This window comes from Balaenoptera borealis (assembly GCF_965194805.1).
Source record: "Balaenoptera borealis genome assembly, chromosome: 3".
Lineage (NCBI taxonomy): Eukaryota > Metazoa > Chordata > Mammalia > Artiodactyla > Balaenopteridae > Balaenoptera > Balaenoptera borealis.
In genome coordinates, this window is record NC_138866.1 from 111763777 (window position 1) to 111780885 (window position 17109).

General features: G+C 39.1%; 1 protein-coding gene across 1 annotated transcript in view; it reads right to left on the bottom strand.

Moving 5' to 3' along the window:
* The window catches only part of HERC1 (HECT and RLD domain containing E3 ubiquitin protein ligase family member 1), a 227558-nt gene that overhangs the window by 30928 nt on the left and 179521 nt on the right, over window positions 1–17109 (bottom strand). The window contains exons 55-61 of the mRNA XM_082383545.1: window positions 15740–15870; window positions 14703–14902; window positions 14194–14299; window positions 12448–12594; window positions 4711–4812; window positions 3546–3719; window positions 1819–2112 (exon numbers count right to left, since the gene is read on the bottom strand). Coding sequence (XP_082239671.1) covers window positions 1819–2112; window positions 3546–3719; window positions 4711–4812; window positions 12448–12594; window positions 14194–14299; window positions 14703–14902; window positions 15740–15870 — 1154 coding nt within the window. The remainder of the gene's footprint in view (window positions 1–1818; window positions 2113–3545; window positions 3720–4710; window positions 4813–12447; window positions 12595–14193; window positions 14300–14702; window positions 14903–15739; window positions 15871–17109) is intronic.

The following is a 17109-nucleotide window of genomic DNA, read 5'->3' on the forward strand; positions in this document are numbered from 1 at the left end:
AGATGAAAAGACAACCCTCAAAATGGGAGACAATATTTTCAAATGAAGCAACTGACAAAGGATTAATCTCCAAAATTTACAAGCAGCTCGTGCAACTCAGTATGAAAAAATCAATCAACCCAATCCAAAAATGGGCAGAAGACCTAAATAGACATTTCTCCAAAGAAGATATACAGATTGCCAACAAACACATGAAAGGATGCTCAACATAACTAATCATCAGAGAAATGCAAATCAAAACTACAATGAGGTACCACCTCACACTGGTCAGAATGGCCATCATCAAAAATCTACAAACAGGGGCTTCCCTGGTGGCGCAGTGGTTGAGAATCTGCCTGCCAATGCAGGGGACACGGGTTCGAGCCCTGGTCTGGGAAGATCCCACATGCCGCGGAGCAACTGGGCCCGTGAGCCACAACTACTGAGCCTGCGCGACTGGAGTCTGTGCTCTGCAACAAGAGAGGCCACGATAGTGAGAGGCCTGCGCACCGCGATGAAGAGTGGCCCCCGCTTGCCACAACTAGAGAAAGCCCTTGCACAGAAAAGAAGACCCAACACAGCCAAAAATAAATAAATAAATAAATAAATAAATCCTATAAAAAAAAAAAAAATCTACAAACAATAAATGCTGGAGAGGGTGTGGAGAAAAGGGAACACTCTTGCACTGTTGGTGGGAATGTAAATTGATACAGCCACTATGGAGAACAGTATGGAGGTTCCTTAAAAAACTAAAAATAGAACTACCATATGACCCAGCAATCCCACTACTGCACATATACCCTGAGAAAACCATAATCCAAAAGGAGTCATGTACCACAATGTTCACTGCAGCTCTATTTACAATAGCCAGGACATGGAAGCAACCTAAGTGTCCATCGACAGATGAATGGATAAAGAAGATGTGGCACATATATACAATGGAATATTACTCAGCCATAAAAAGAAACAAAATTGAGTTATTTGTAGTGAGGTGGATAGACCTAGAGTCTGTCATACAGAGTGAAATAAGTCAGAAAGAGAAAAACAAATACCATATGCTAACACATATATATGGAATCTAAAAAAAAAAAAAAAAAAAGTTCTGACAAACCTAGGGGCAGGATAGGAATAAAGATGCAGACGTACAGAATGGACTTGAGGACACGGGGAGGGGGAAGGGTAAGCTGGGACGAAGTAAGAGAGTAGCGCTGACATATATACACTACAAAATGTAAAATAGATAGCTAGTGGGAAGCAGCTGCATTGCACAGGGAGATCAGCTCGGTGCTTTGTGACCACCTAGAGGGGTGGGATAGGGCGGGTGGGAGGGATATGCAAGAGGGAGGTGATATGGGGATACATGTATACATACAGCTGATTTACTTTGTTATACAGCAGAAACTAACACAACATTGTAAAGCAATTATACTCCAATAAAGATGTTAAAAAAATACAATAAAATAAAATGAAGGTACCTTTTACAATGTTATTGTAAAGAGAAGAAATATAGATAAGTTCTAACAGAGGAAAAAAAATATATATATATGCACACACACTAACAAGGTACCTATAGACAAGAAAATGAGAAAATATGTGACTATGTCATTGAAAACCAGCACGTTTATAAGAGCGCCACAATTCTCATAATCAATCCCTGTCACCAAAGAAGACTTCCATCAGATTTAAAGTGAGTATCTGAAAGCAAAATATTTTAAGTTTATCTAAGGGTGTGCTTCTTGCTCTATTCAAGCTAGCAAATACTTATTGAGGGTCTGCTACTTACTAAACATCCATAATACAATCTCAGTTACATACAACAGTAGCTCATACTACACTTACCATTAGGAGTACAAGTTCATCCTCTGGAACAGGCTCTAGATCGGGAACAGTAAAAGATTCTGGAAACTGTGCTCCATTGGTCAGGGCTTCAGCAGCTTTTATGGTGGTTGAGAAACATTCTAACCAGGCCCACTCATTTGGATTCCACGATGCAGGGTCAGGGAGGCAGTTCTGGTGGTGTGGTGGCACTGGAGGATCACACAGCAGCTGATCCAGATGAAGTCCCACAGCAAGGGAAGCCAGACATTGCATATAGGGGCTGTGAACAAGCTGGTCACCACAAACCACATGAGGCTAAGAGAAAATGCAAGGATATTATGCTGAAGAGCCTCTGCCAAATAAGATAAATTAGCCTCCTGCATTCTGAAAGCCTGTAGTCATATTTTAACTTTACTGTTTTTTTTAAGCTTTTTACTTTGAAATAATTTTAGATACATAGAGAGTTGCAGAGATAGTACAGAGAATTCCTATAAACCCTTCACCCAACCTTCTGTAATGTTCACATCTTATATAACCATGGTGTGATAATCAAAGCTAAGAAAGTAACATTGGTTACAATAATAACTAAACCACAGAACTTTATAGGGTTTCCCACTAATGCTCCTTCTCTTTTCTTTTCTTTTTTAAAAATATTTATTTATTTATTGGCTGTGTCGGGACTTAGTTGCAGTGCGCGGGCTCTAGAGGGACCAGACTTAGTTGCCCCTCAGCATGTGGGATCTTAGTTCCCCAAACAGGGATCGAACCCGCGTCCCCTGCACTGGAAGGCGAATTCGTAACCACTGGACCACCAGGGAAGTACCTAATGCTCCTCTTCTGCTCCAAGATTCAACCCAGGACACCACACTGCATTTAGCATATTTTCATTACAGTTTTTCTTGAATTAAAAAAAAAAAGGCAGATAACTGAACCATGGAGACCTGCTCCCTCTCACATTTCCTCCTTTACCAAAAGAACCCTGGTAGCCATCAAAGACAGCTTTCTTCCCTGGCCCTCCCTAGATGTACTAGAGCAACTCTGTGAGAGACTGAGTGATTCAGAAAAGAAAACCTGGGCAAACCTCAGTGAAATTAACTGGGTGTGGTAACAGCTGATTAGATTAACATAGCATGGCAAAAAAAAAAAGGAAAAACCCCATAAGAGCTCTGCCTAGGAGCAGCATACTGTGACTACTGAGGGCTGGAAGACAGGCTATACAACAGGATCATGGCCTGGGCAACAAGTCCAAATTCCATAATTTCCCATTCTAGTATTTAATGACCCTACTTAATTCAACCTTACCTCTTCTACTAAACTTTCCACAAGGATTCACCTGATAAAGTGGACAGGATGTTCACTCTGACGCCCATATCCATTCCCCCTCCCAACTGTGCGATGGCAAAGCCACACAAAAATAGATATATGGGTCAGAAAAGGGAAGATGATATACTCTGAGGTACAGGGATTTAAAGTTTTGGAATGAATAAATAATCTGAAATGAATAATAGAAACACTATACAAATTTGAGGGTTATTTAAAAATTTTACTCCCACTAAAATAAAGTAAAAGCAGGCTTAGGATTACTAAACAACTGTTTTAGACATGAATTGTCTTCATTTGATTCCACCCAAACAGCCCCACTTATTTTACTCAGACCTCATACTCTTAAGGGATAAATTCAAAGCTATAATTCCAATTCCAAAGCACCAGTCATCTGCAGATCTGCAAGAACGAGTGTAATCAGTTACCTTTTCATAGGCATACTGCTCCTGAAGCATCACGGGCAGCCGCTCCAGAAATGCTCTCATGCAGGGAGCCATGTTTAATCCCAGAACACCCTGTTGTTTCAGTGCTGTCCTACAGGTTGCTAAAACATGATTGGCAGCAGCCCATTCTGCTGTACAATTCACGACCAAAACATCCTGATGAAAAATAAACCATGCCACATGATATTTGTTTAAATAAAAGAGAGACATTCCATCACCATTCATATATGAGAAATTCTTTCTAGTAATACATTAAACACTTTTGCTTTTTGGACATTTTATGCTATACTTTTAATGCCTATGAACTTCAAAACATCCTAAATTTTGTCTAAGGTAAAAACAAGTGAATAACTGTAAAATTTGTGAACTACCTTGCATTAGCTGATTCTTCTTAAAGAGACTTAATTATTTGCTATCTCATAGGACTTGTAGGACAAGGTATCTAGTATATTTTAAAAGTCTGACATGACCACAAGGATACTAGAGGAAGCAGCACTCTGCTGAGGGACACACATCTACAAGAGAAGCAGCACTGCTCTGTGGCTCTATGGTTTATTCTATGCAGGCTACCACTGCCTATGGTCTGATTCTATATTTTACTTCTAGTAGGACTGTTCATGCAGGTTTTCAGCTCTATTTTAATATTACCACATATTAACTACATAAATGTAAACCAAAGCAGCACATTGGCACTATTCATTAAGGGTATGAAAAGCAATATTGTAAGAGATAATGTCATATCATAGAATTATTTCACAGTAGAGGGCTAGTATTTTTTAGTAGAACATTAAATTTTAAAGCCAAGATATATTCTGTATAGTTGAGTTAAAGGTCTTTGAGGTAGTCCTTCTTTTCAGGGAAAATTCTTTAGATAATTTAGTGCTGTCGCAAAAATCATGGCAGAAAGTAATAAATTCTCTTTATAACTTCCAGTGGAAAGTCACTCAATAATTAAGCATTTTTCCCAAAGTATAGGGTATAGGAGAGTACCAGGTTCTAGTTTTCCTTCTGCCACTAAATAGGTGCATTATCTTGGGCAAGTAATAATCCCTCTGGATATCATTTTTTGCCTCGGGATGCTTGGACTACGATTTTTAAGATACCTTACAGGCTAACAACTTACAACTTGATATGATTGTAAAATTACCTTTGATCTATTTGAGCAAGCAGCTACCCCAACATCTGGAATCCATACTGTGGTCTGAATAGCTCCAGAGCCAATCACAACAGTTTGCAAGACAGAGCCATCCTAAAATGAGATGTATTTATCAATACACACTACTTAACTAGTTAGCCATTATTTACATTTTAAATTTATACTTCACGTTCACAAAAACTTATTGTAAAACCTACACTTTAGCTAAATTTGGCAATGCCCAACTGCATACTACTATCCAATTTTCTAGAGCCTTTTCTAAATGATTTTAAAAATACATCATTAAGAAAAATTGAAGGGCAGGGGAGCCTTCAAGATGGCAGAGGAGTAAGACGTGGAGATCACCTTCCTCCCCGCAAATACATCAAAAATACATCTACATGTGGAACAACTCCTACAGAACACCTACTGAATGCTGGCAGAAGACCTCAGACTTCCCAAAACGCAAGAAACTCCCCACGTGCCTGGGTAGGGCAAAAGAAAAAAGGAAAAACAGAGACAAAAGAATAGGGACGGACAGGACCTGCACCTCAGGGAGGGAGCTGCGAAGGAGGAAAGGTTTCCACACACTAGGAAGCCCCTTCACTGGCGGAGACAGGATGGGCGGGGGGAAGCTTCGGAGCCACGGAGAAGAGCACAGCAACAGGGTGCAGAAAGCAAAGTGGAGAGACTCCAGCACAGAGGATCAGTGTCAACCAGCACTCACCAGCCTGAAAGGCTCATCTGCTCACCTGCCAGAGCAAGTGGGGGCTGGGAGCTGAGGCTCGGGCTTCGGAGGTCAGACCCCAGGGAGAGGACTGGGGTTGGCTACGTGAACACAGCCTGAAGGGGGCTAGTGCGTCACAGCTACCCGGGAAGGAGTCCAGGGAAAAGTCTGGACCTGTCTAAGAGGCAAGAGACCATTGTTTCGGGTGCGCAAGGAGAAGGGATTCAGAGCACTGCCTAGATGAGCTCCAGAGACGGGCGCGAGCTGCGGCTATCAGCACGGACACCAGGCACGGGTGTGAGACGCTAAGGCTGCTGCTGCAGCCACCAAGAAGCCTGTGTGCAAGCACAGGTCACTATCCACACCTCCCCACCTGGGAGCCTGTGCAGCCTGCCACTGCCAGGGTCCCGTGATACAGGGACAACTTCCCCAGGAGAACACACGTTGTGCCTCAGCCTGTTGCAACATCACACCGGCCTCTGCCACAGCAGGCGGCATTCCGTACTCTTCCCTCCCCCGGGCCTGAGTGAGCCAGAGCCCCCTAATCAGCCGCTCCTTTAACCCCATCCTGTCTGGGCGGGAACAGATGCCCTCAGGCGACCGACATGCAGAGGCAGGGCCAAATCCAAAGCTGAACCCCGGGAGCTGTGGGAACAAAGAGGAGAAAGGGAAATCTCTCCCAGCAGCCTCAGGAGCAGCGGATTAAATCTCCACAATCAACTTGATGTACCCTGCATCTGTGGAATACCTGAATAAACAACGAATCATCCCAAAATTGAGGCGGTGCACTTAGGGAGCAACTGTAGACTCGGGGTTTGCTTTCTGCATCTAATTTGTTTCCGGTTTTATGTTTATCTTATTTTAGTATTTAGAACTTATTATCATTGGTAGATTTGTTTACTGATTTGGTTGCTCTCTTCCTTATGTATATATATAATTTTTTTTCCTTTTCCTTTTTGTGAGTGTGTATGCGTATGCTTCTTAGTGTAATTTTGTCTGTATAGCTTTGCTTTTGCCATTTGTCATAGGGTTCTGACTGACTGTTTTTTGTGGATTTTTTTAGTATAGTTTTTAGCGATTGTTATCATTGGTGAATTTCTTTTTTGGTTTGGTAGTTCTCTTCTTTCTATTTTTTTATTACTTTTTTATTTTTAATAATTTTTTTCTATTTTAATAACTTTATTTTATTTTATTTATTTATTTTTTCTTTCTTTCCTTCTTTCTTTCTTTTTTTTTTTCCTCCCTTTTCTTCTCAGCCATGTGGCTAACAGGGTCTTGGTGCTCCGGCCTGGTGTCAGGCCTGAGACTCTCAGGTGGGACAGCTGAGTTCAGGACATTGGACCACCAGAGACCTCCCAGCCCCATGTAATATCAAATGGTGAAACCTCTCCCAGAGATCTCCATCTCAACGCTAAGACCCAGCTCCACTCAACGACCAGCAAGCTCCAGTGCTGGACACCCCATGTCAAACAACTAGCAAGACAGGAACACAACCCCACCCATTAGCAGAAACGCTGCTTAAAATCATACTAAGTTCACAGACATCCCAAAGCACAGCACTGGACATGGTCCTGCCCACCATAAGACAAGATCCAGCCCCACCCACCAGGCACCAGTCCCCTCCAAGAGGAAGTATACACAACCCACTGAACCAACCTTACCCACTGGGGGAAGACACCAAAAAACAATGGGAAATACAAACCTGCAGCCTGCGAAAAGGAGACCCCAAACACAGTAAGTTAAGCAAAATGAGCAGACAGAGAAATATGCAGCAGATGAAGGAGCAAGGTAAAAACCCACCAGACCAAAGAAATGAAGAGAAAATAGGCAGTCTACCTGAAAAAGAACTCAGAGTAATGATAGTAAAGATGATGCAAAATCTTGCAAACAGAATGGAGGAAATACAAGAAACGTTTAACAAGAACCTAGAAGGACTAAAGAGCAAACAAACAATGATGAACAACACAATAAATGAAATTAAAAATTCTCTAGAAGGAATCAACTGTAGAATAACTGAGGCAGAAGAACAGATAAGTGACCTGCAAGATAAAATAGTGGAAATAACTACCGCAGAGAAGGATACAGAAAAAAGAATGAAAAGAATTGAGGACAGCCTCAGAGACCTCTGGGACAACATTCAATGCACCAACATTCGAATTCTAGGGGTCCCAGAAGAGGAAGAGAAAAAAAAACGGACTGAAAACATATTTGAAGAGATTATAGTTGAAAACTTCCCTAATATGAGGAAGGAAATAGTCAATCAAGACCAGGAAGTGCAGAGAGTCCCATACAGGGAAAATCCAAGGAGAAACATGCCAAGACACATGTTAATCAAACTATCAAAAATTAAATTCAAAGAAAAAATATTAAAAGCAGCAAGGGAAAACCAACAATTAACATACAAGGGAATCCCCATAAGGTTAACAGCTGATCTTTCAGCAGAAACTCTGCAAGCCAGAAGGAAGTGGCAGGACATATTTAAAGTGAGGAAAGGGAAACACCTACAGCCAAGATTACTGTACCCAGCAAGGATCTCATTCAGATTTGACAGAGAAATTAAAACATTTACAGACAAGCTAAAGCTAAGAGAATTCAGCACCACCAAATCAGCTCTACAACAAATGCTAAAGGAACTTCTCTAGGCAGGAAACACAAGAGAAGGAAAAGACTTACAATAACAAACCCAAAACAATTAAGAAAATGGGAACAGGAACATACATATCAATAACTACCTTAAATGTAAATGGATTAAATGCTCCAACCAAAAGACATAGACTGGCTGAATGGATACAAAAACAAGAGCCATATATATGCTGTCTACAAGAGACCCACTTCAGACCTAGGGACACATACAGACTGAAAGGGAGGGGATGGAATAAGATATTCCATGCAAATGGAAATCAAATGAAAGCTGGAGTAGCAGTTCTCATATCAGACAAAATAGACTTTAAAATAAAGACTATTACAAGAGACAAAGAAGGACACTACATAATGATCAAGGGATCAATCCAAGAAGAAGAGATAACAATTGTAAATATTTATGCACCCAACATAGGAGCACCTCAATACATAAGGCAAATGCTAACAGCCATAAAAGGGAAAATCGACAGTAACACAATAATATTAGGGGACTTTAACACCCCACTTTCACCAATGGACAGATCAACCAAAATGAAAATAAATGAGGAAACACAAGCTTTAAATGATACATTAAACAAGATGGACTTAATTGATATTTATAGGACATTCCATCGAAAAACAGCAGTTTACACTTTCTTCTCAATTGCTCATGGAACACTCTCCAGGAGAGATCATATCGTGGGTCACAAATCAAGCCTTGGTAAATTTAAGAAAATTGTAATCGTATCAAGTATCTTTTCCGACCACAATGCTATGAGACTAGATATCAATCACAGGATAAAATCTGTAAAAAATACAAACACATGGAGGATAAACAATACACTACTAAATAACCAAGAGATCACTCAAGAAATCAAAGAGGAAATCAAAAAATACCTAGAAACAAATGACAATGAAAACATGATGACCCAAAACCTATGGGATGCAGCAAAAGCAGTTCTAAGAGGGAAGTTTATAGCAATACAATCCTACCTCACGAAACAAGAAAAATCTCAAATAAACAACCTAACCTTACACCTAAAGCAATTAGAGAAAGAAGAACAAAAAAACCCCAAAGTTAGTAGAAGGAAAGAAATCATAAATATCAGATCAGAAATAAGTGAAAAAGAAATGAAGGAAACGATAGCAAAGATCAATAAAACTAAAAGCTGGTTCTTTGAGAAGATAAACAAAATTGACAAAACATTAGCCCGACTCATCAAGAAAAAAAGGGAGAAGACTCAAATCAATAGAATTAGAAATGAAAAAGGAGAAGTAACAACTTCTGCAAAAATACAAAGGATCATGAGAGATTACTACGAGCAACTACATGCCAATAAAATGGACAACCTGGAAGAAATGGACAAACTCTTAGAAAAGCACAACCTTCCGAGACTGAACAAGGAAGAAACAGAAAATATAAACAGACCAATCACAAGCGCTGAAATTGAAACTGTGATTAAAACTCTTCCAACAAACAAAAGCCCAGCACCAGATGGCTTCACAGGCAAATTCTATCAAACATTTAGAGAAGAGCTAACACCTATCCTGCTCAAACTCTTCCAAAATACAGCAGAGGGAGGAACACTCCCAAACTCATTCTACAAGGCCACCATCACCCTGATACCAAAAAAAGACAAAGATGACACAAAAAAAGAAAACTACAGGCCAATATCACTGATGAACATAGATGCAAAAATCCTCAACAAACTACTAGCAAACAGAATCCAATAGCACATTAAAAGGATCATACACCATGATCAAGTGGGGTTCATCCCAGGAATGCAAGGATTCTTCAATATACACAAATCAATCAATGTGATACACCATATTAACAAACTGAAGGATAAAAACCATATGATAATCTCAACAGATGCAGAAAAAGCTTTTGACAAAATTTAACACCCATTTATGATAAAAACTCTCCACAAAGTAGGCACAGAGGGAACTTACCTCAACATAATAAAGGCCATATGTGACAAACGCACAGCCAACATCGTTCTCAATGGTGAAAAACTGAAACTATTTCCACTAAGATCAGGAAAAAGAAAAGTTGCCCACTCTCACCACTATTATTCAACATAGTTTTGGAAGTTTTAGCCACAGCAATCAGAGAAGAAAAAGAAATAAAAGGAATCCAAATCGGAAAAGAAGAAGTAAAATTGTCACTGTTTGCAGAGGACATGATACTATACATAGAGAATCCTAAAGATGCTACCAGAAAACTACTAGCGCTAATCAATGAATTTGGTAAAGTAGCAGGATACAAAAGTAATGCACAGAAATCTCTTGCATTCCTATACACTGATGATGAAAAATCTGAAAGAGAAATTAAGGAAACACTCCCATTTTACCATTGCAACTAAAAGAATAAAATACCTAGGAATAAACCTACCTAAGGAGAAAAAAGACCTGTATGCAGAAAACTATAAGACACTGATGAAAGAAATTAAAGATGATACAAACAGATGGAGAGATATACCATGTTCTTGGATTGGAAGAATCAACATTGTGAAAATGACTATACTACCCAAAGCAATCTACAGATTCAATGCAATCCCTATCAAACTACCAATGGCATTTCTCACAAAACTAGAACAAAAAATTTCACAATCTGTATGGAAACACAACAGACCCCAAATAGCCATAGCAATCTTGAGAAAGAAAAACAGAGCTGGAGGAATTAGGCTCTCTGACTTCAGATTATACTACAAAGCTACAGTAATCAAGACAGTATGGTACTGGCACAAAAACAGAAATATAGATCAATGGAATAGGATAGAGAGCCCAGAGATAAACCCATGCACATATGGTCACCTTGTCTTTGATAAAGGAGGCAAGAATATACAACTGAGAAAAGACAGCCTCTTCAATAAGTGGTGCTGGTAAAACTGGACAGCTACATGTAAAAGAATGAAATTAGAACACTCCCTAACACCATACACAAAAATAAACTCAAAATGGATTAAAGACCTAAATGTAAGGCCAGACACTATAAAACTCTTAAGAGGAAAACATAGGCAGAACACTGCATGACATAAATCACAGCAAGATCCTTTTTGACCCACCTCCTAGAGAAATGGAAATCAAAACAAAAATAAACAAATGGGACCTAATGAAACTTCAAAGCTTTTGCACAGCAAACAAAACCATGAACAAGACGAAAAGACAACTCTCAAAATGGGAGAAAATATTTGCAAATGAAGCAGCTGACAAAGGATTAATCTCCAAAATATACAAGCAGCTCATGCAGCTCAATATCAGAAAAACAAACAACCTAATCCAAAAATGGGCAGAAGACCTAAATAGACATTTCTCCAACGATATACAGATTGCCAACAAACACATGAAAGGATGCTCAACATCATTAATCATTAGAGAAATGCAAATCAAAACTACAATGAGGTACCACCTCACACTGGTCAGAATGGCCATCATCAAAAAATCTGTAAACAATAAATGCTGGAGAGGGTGTAGAGAAAACGGAACCCTCTTGCACTGTTGGTGGGAATGTAAATTGATACAGCCACTATGGAGAACAGTATGGAGTTTCCTTAAAAAACTAAAAATAGAACTACCATACGACCCAGCAATCCCACTACTGGGCATATACCCTGAAAAAACCATAATTCAAAAGGAGTCATGTACCACAATGTTCATTGCAGCTCTATTTACAATAGCCGGGACATGGAAGCAACCTAAGTGTCCATCGACAGATGAATGGATAAAGAAGATGTGGCACGTATACACAATGGAATATTACTCAGCCATAAAAAGAAACAAAATTGAGTTATTTGTAGTGAGGTGGATGGACCTAGAGTCTGTCATACAGAGTGAAATAAGTCAGAAAGAGAAAAACAAATACCGTATGCTAACACATATATATGGAATCTTAAAAAAAAAAAATGGTCATGAAAACCTACGGTCAGGACAGGAATAAAGATGCAGACCTACTAGAAAATGGACTTCAGGACACGGGGAGGGGGAAGGGGAAGCTGGGACAAAGTGAGAGAGTGTAAAATGTAAAACAGATAGCTAGTGTGAAGCAGTCGCATAGCACAGGGAGCTCAGCTCTGTGCTTTGTGACCAGCTAGAAGGGTGGGATAGGGAGGGTGGGAGGGAGGGAGACCCAAGAGGGAGGGGATATGGGGATACATGTGTATGTATAGCTGATTCACTTTGTTATACAGCAGAAACTAACACACCATTGTAAAGCAATTATACTCCAATAAAGATATTAAAAAAAGAAAAAAATTAAAGGGCAGAGAACTCTGAAAGGGGTTTCTTCAATATTCAAGATATTATTACACAAAATAGTCCTAGGATCGGTTGGGTTAACTTTTATCACATATAAGTTAATATAAAAACATTTCTTAAGATAAAAATAACATCTATACTCTTACCCTTAAAGACCAAATGTTCATGAGGCCACCTAAACCACCAGACACCAGGGCCAACCCATCAGAACTAAAGGCAACGGTCCGGACAGGGGTGATGTGTCCTCGCAATTGATAAACACACTTGGCTCCGACTGATTTCCTATATCCATCCTGTAATTCATTTTTATTTTTAACAAATATTGAAAAATAAAACAATTTATAGATTCAAGATTTACAATTCATTCTTGGAAATTTTGTATTTCAGTATAAAATTGGGGAGGAGGGAAGGACAACTCTCTCATAAGGACTAGCCTGACAGAGAAAATAATAAGATATCAACCTGGTTCTCCTTTGCTGATGCTGTTTCATCTTTTTTGATACACTTCTAAGCTAGTTCTCTACTCTTCAAACTGGAAGAAATGACTACATTTAAGTTCCAATTATCCCTCAGAGATAGGAAAATTCTAACTTCTACTTTTTAATGAGTGTTTTAATTTTTAAATTTCACTTCATGTAATTTTCACTTTTAGCCTCTAACATTTGTGAATTGCACATGCTGGTGCTATACAAACAAGTTCCTCTTTCTGTTGGCTTATGGGTCTGTCTGTCCCATGGTATCTAATCTCATGTTTGCTCTGCAGGTTTTAGGAATGAGATAGGTAGACCTGTCCAAAGGGCTACTCTTTAGCACAGAGAGCAAATCAGATTTATCTCTAGTGCTCCTACCTCTGCTTCTGTGATATTTTCCTCCCATTACTGAGCTATCTACTCCTCCCTCCTCACCCCTTTCTCCCTGCCTTTAAGCTCCCTCTTCCTTTTAGTTATGAGAGAGCATAATACCAGATATACTCATTTACCCAAAAATGACATAATGTATTTGTATCATGAACAAAAGAGAAAGCAACAGAGGTTGCAAACTGGCAACTCAGGGATACAATTCAACTGGCCAACCAGGGTTTTAAAGAATTTCAAGTCAGATGCCAATGTTTAATATTGGGAGATTTTACTTAAAACAATGAATTTTTGATTTCCACCAAAAAAAAAATTTGACAATCTGGTAGCAATAGGCTCTCATTTCTGGAGGGTGGCAATCTCCTCTGTGGCAGCTATGCCCTTTGTATGAAGCATGTGCACTCCTTTGTGTGTGTGTGTGTTTGTGTGTGTGTGTGTGTGTGTGTTTTACCTTCTCCACAGCCTTGTGAATGAATTTATGTTCCTTACCTAGATGGCTCTGTGAGTGTCTACCATGATTTTTTTTTTGGCCATGCCACACGTCTTGCAGGATCTTAGTTCCTCGACCAGGGATTGAACCCAGGGCCACGGCAGTGAAAGCACTGAGTCCTAACCACTGGACTGCCAGGGAATTCCCTGTCTACTGTAAATTTTTAACCTCTGTTTAAGGTAAAGGAATGGTTCTTCATAGGTGGAATTCTGGTATCAGTAGGAGACACTTTGAATAGGAGTGCTCCCGTGGTGTTCCTGCTTCACTGTACCAAAAACTTTAACTTAGGACTCACCTATTGGTAGTGTTGATTATATACCATAAACGATCACCACTCCCATATTTATTGAACATCTCACCTTAACAAGCAATTATGGTATCTCTGACTTATAAAAAATTAGGCTAATTCAGAGAGCACACAAAGTATGACAATTATTCACATTTCCCTAATGGCTCTTGACATTTGAGATACCAAGTAGGAGTATTACTTGATAACATATACTATCTGTGGTTTCAAATAAAGTCTTGAAAAACACCAGAATATTTACCTGGCAATTTGATTCCTGGTCCCACCATCCTTCTGAACTAGTCACACTGGTCTGTGTGGTATCTTGTGGAATACGCCAAACACATACTAAGCCACTCTGACAGCCACTTAAAAAATGTGATCACATAAAACCAAAACATGTCAATAAGCAGAAGTAAAAATATTTTCAAAGAGCAATCAATTAAGACCTGATAGAACTACTACAGTATATTTTTAAAATTTATTTGTAGTAGTTATGCTATAATCTTTCACAAGAAATACAAGTAGGATCTATATTCTAACAGTATCACACACAGTTAAGCAGATGGCATTATCTTTGGATTACATATCCCAAGCTTCACATTGGAAAACTTCTGTATTTCTCTAAGGTGATCTTATGGTATTACACATTATAAGAATAGTAACTGGCAGTAAACTGTTTAAGATGATTGAGAAGCCACACTTAATGCAAGTAGCAGTCTATACTAATATAAAAATTAAGAGACACACACACACAAATTTACAACATACCTGGCCATCAGTAAATGCAACTTGGATCCTTTCCCTGGAAGGCTGCACCAAGCAATGCCATTTACAATAGATGGATGGCAGAGTGAATGTAGACAGCGCCAGCATCCTGCAATAGGCCCCCAGAGTTTCACATTTTCTTCTTTGGCACATGTCATAAGAATATGACCTGTTGGGTCCCACTTCATACTAGTAAGAGTGTCCTTAAAATGGTAGAGGTAGAAAAAAAATCATAGTAATGCTTCCTTCACAAATACTTTAAACTTAATAATTTATGACCTATACTTCTATCACTCAATTATTTTGAAATCAACATTTTATGCAAATCAGATACTGGCATATTATTTCCAATCACTAGACCAATTCACCCTTTAATATAGTCTGCACTATATATATTTGCTGCAGTCAAAGCTTAATAAATGTTAGCTGGATGAATGAATTATGAAATTCTGATTCAGAAGGGATATGTTATTTTTCATCACCATTTTTAAAGTTATTTTTATGGACTACTGATCATTAAAATATGAAAAAGAAAAGAGACTTTTAAAAGAAAGCATCTCTTACACCAAAAATAGCTAATACTATGAGAATCTGGGACATGTCTTGTGTTTATATGGTTGTCATCATTGGGTTCTTCTGACTTCGTTTTTTTTACCCTCCTTCACACCTTCCAGCTCCTGGCTTCATGCATTTATGTTACTTGCCTAGATGGCCCCATAAGCATCTGAACTGGCAACCTCTGTTTAAGGTAAAGGAATCATTCTTCATAGATGGAATGTCTAGCATTAGTGGGAGGTACTCTGACAGGGGGTGTTCCAAGGGTATTCCTATTTCACTGTTTTGGTTTTACCTCTTTCTTATTAGCTCAATGGCTTTCTTACATAGACTTTTCCATTTATATACATGGTCCAAAGACTTTGTATAACAACAGAATATTAAATCATAAGTGACTGATAAAAAAAAGTTCTTTGAGAAACTAGTATCAAGCAATACTAAAGTAGAAAACAAGAAAAAGCAACCATCAGGTAAAGATGCTTTACCTTATGTGCATCAATTAGAACAATGCCTCCTTTCTCAAGCGGTTCCTTTGTTCCCAATAACAATTTTCCGTCAAAATATCCCACTGCAAATGGTCTGTCTTCACTGAACCAAGCAATGCAAGTTACAGACACTAACATGATAAAACAAAATAAAAATTTTAAAAAGAAAATAAGAGAGACTTATTTGTCATTGTCTCCCTTAAAAGACAGAGACTTTGCCACAAATATATACCTCTACAACCACTGCAAGTAAGTTTACAAACATCTCTTTAACACATTTAGACAAAATGTAAGCTTACAGCAGGGATTCCATGTAACCCACTTTAAAAGTGTTATTTGTAAGTGACGAGGAGTACCTCATTTTTAATCTTTCATTCTTCTGAAGTGGTTATTGAAAAACAGAGACAAAAACTGAATTCCCTTGCTGATTTTAAGTCATTGTATAAGGTTCTTTCCTTTTAGACCAGAATCTACCATGAAACTGAGAAGTGAAATAATCCAACTCTTAGAAGAAAAATTTCCTGTCCCTTCTTTTGCTTAATATTGCCTATTCAGTGTGTTTCCATATTCTATCAAACATGTTATATTCTAACAATCTACATTCATACTTGTTTCTTTAAGTATATGTAACACCGGAAGGCTACAAAAGAAGTAAAAAAAAGTATCTGTGGGAGGAGAATGGGGACATGGGAGCTGAGCAGATGTGAGAAAGACTTTTTACTGTATGCCTTTTTATTTATTTATTTTTTTGCTGCACCATGCGGCATGTGGGATCTTAGTTCCCTGACGAGGGATCAAACCCGTGCACCTTGCAGTGGAAGCGCAGAGTCCTAACCACTGGACCGCCACGGAATTCCCTACTGTATACCTTTTTAAACTTAAAAATTTTTGAACCCTATGATGGTATTATCTATTTAAAAAAAAACTGGGTAAGAAAATGGCAGCCACCAGGAGGGCTCAGGCCAGTGCGTACTCCCCAGAACTGCTGCCACCCGTGTCTTTGTCCCCACAATGAGCCACAGCCACCCCCCGCCTCTGCAGGAGACCCTACAATACTATCAGACCGGGGCTATGGACCTTGAAGAAAGCAAATGAATATTGACTTGTAGTGATGGAGATGACATGTTTCTGGAGGATCCCCAGTATTCGAAGAAGACAGAAACTGAGAGTAATGACATTAGCATTACTCTGTGAATAAAAAGGAGCTGCGGGCTGTCAAGGGAGGACAGGGATTGCTAACTGGGCGGTGCACCCTTCATGCTGAGAGAGAAGAGAGGGCGAGCTTTCCACTCAGACATCTGAGAAGCAAGCGTGCTGTCCTCCAGGCCTCAAAACTGCATGGCTGTGAAACCTCACTGGACAACATGGTT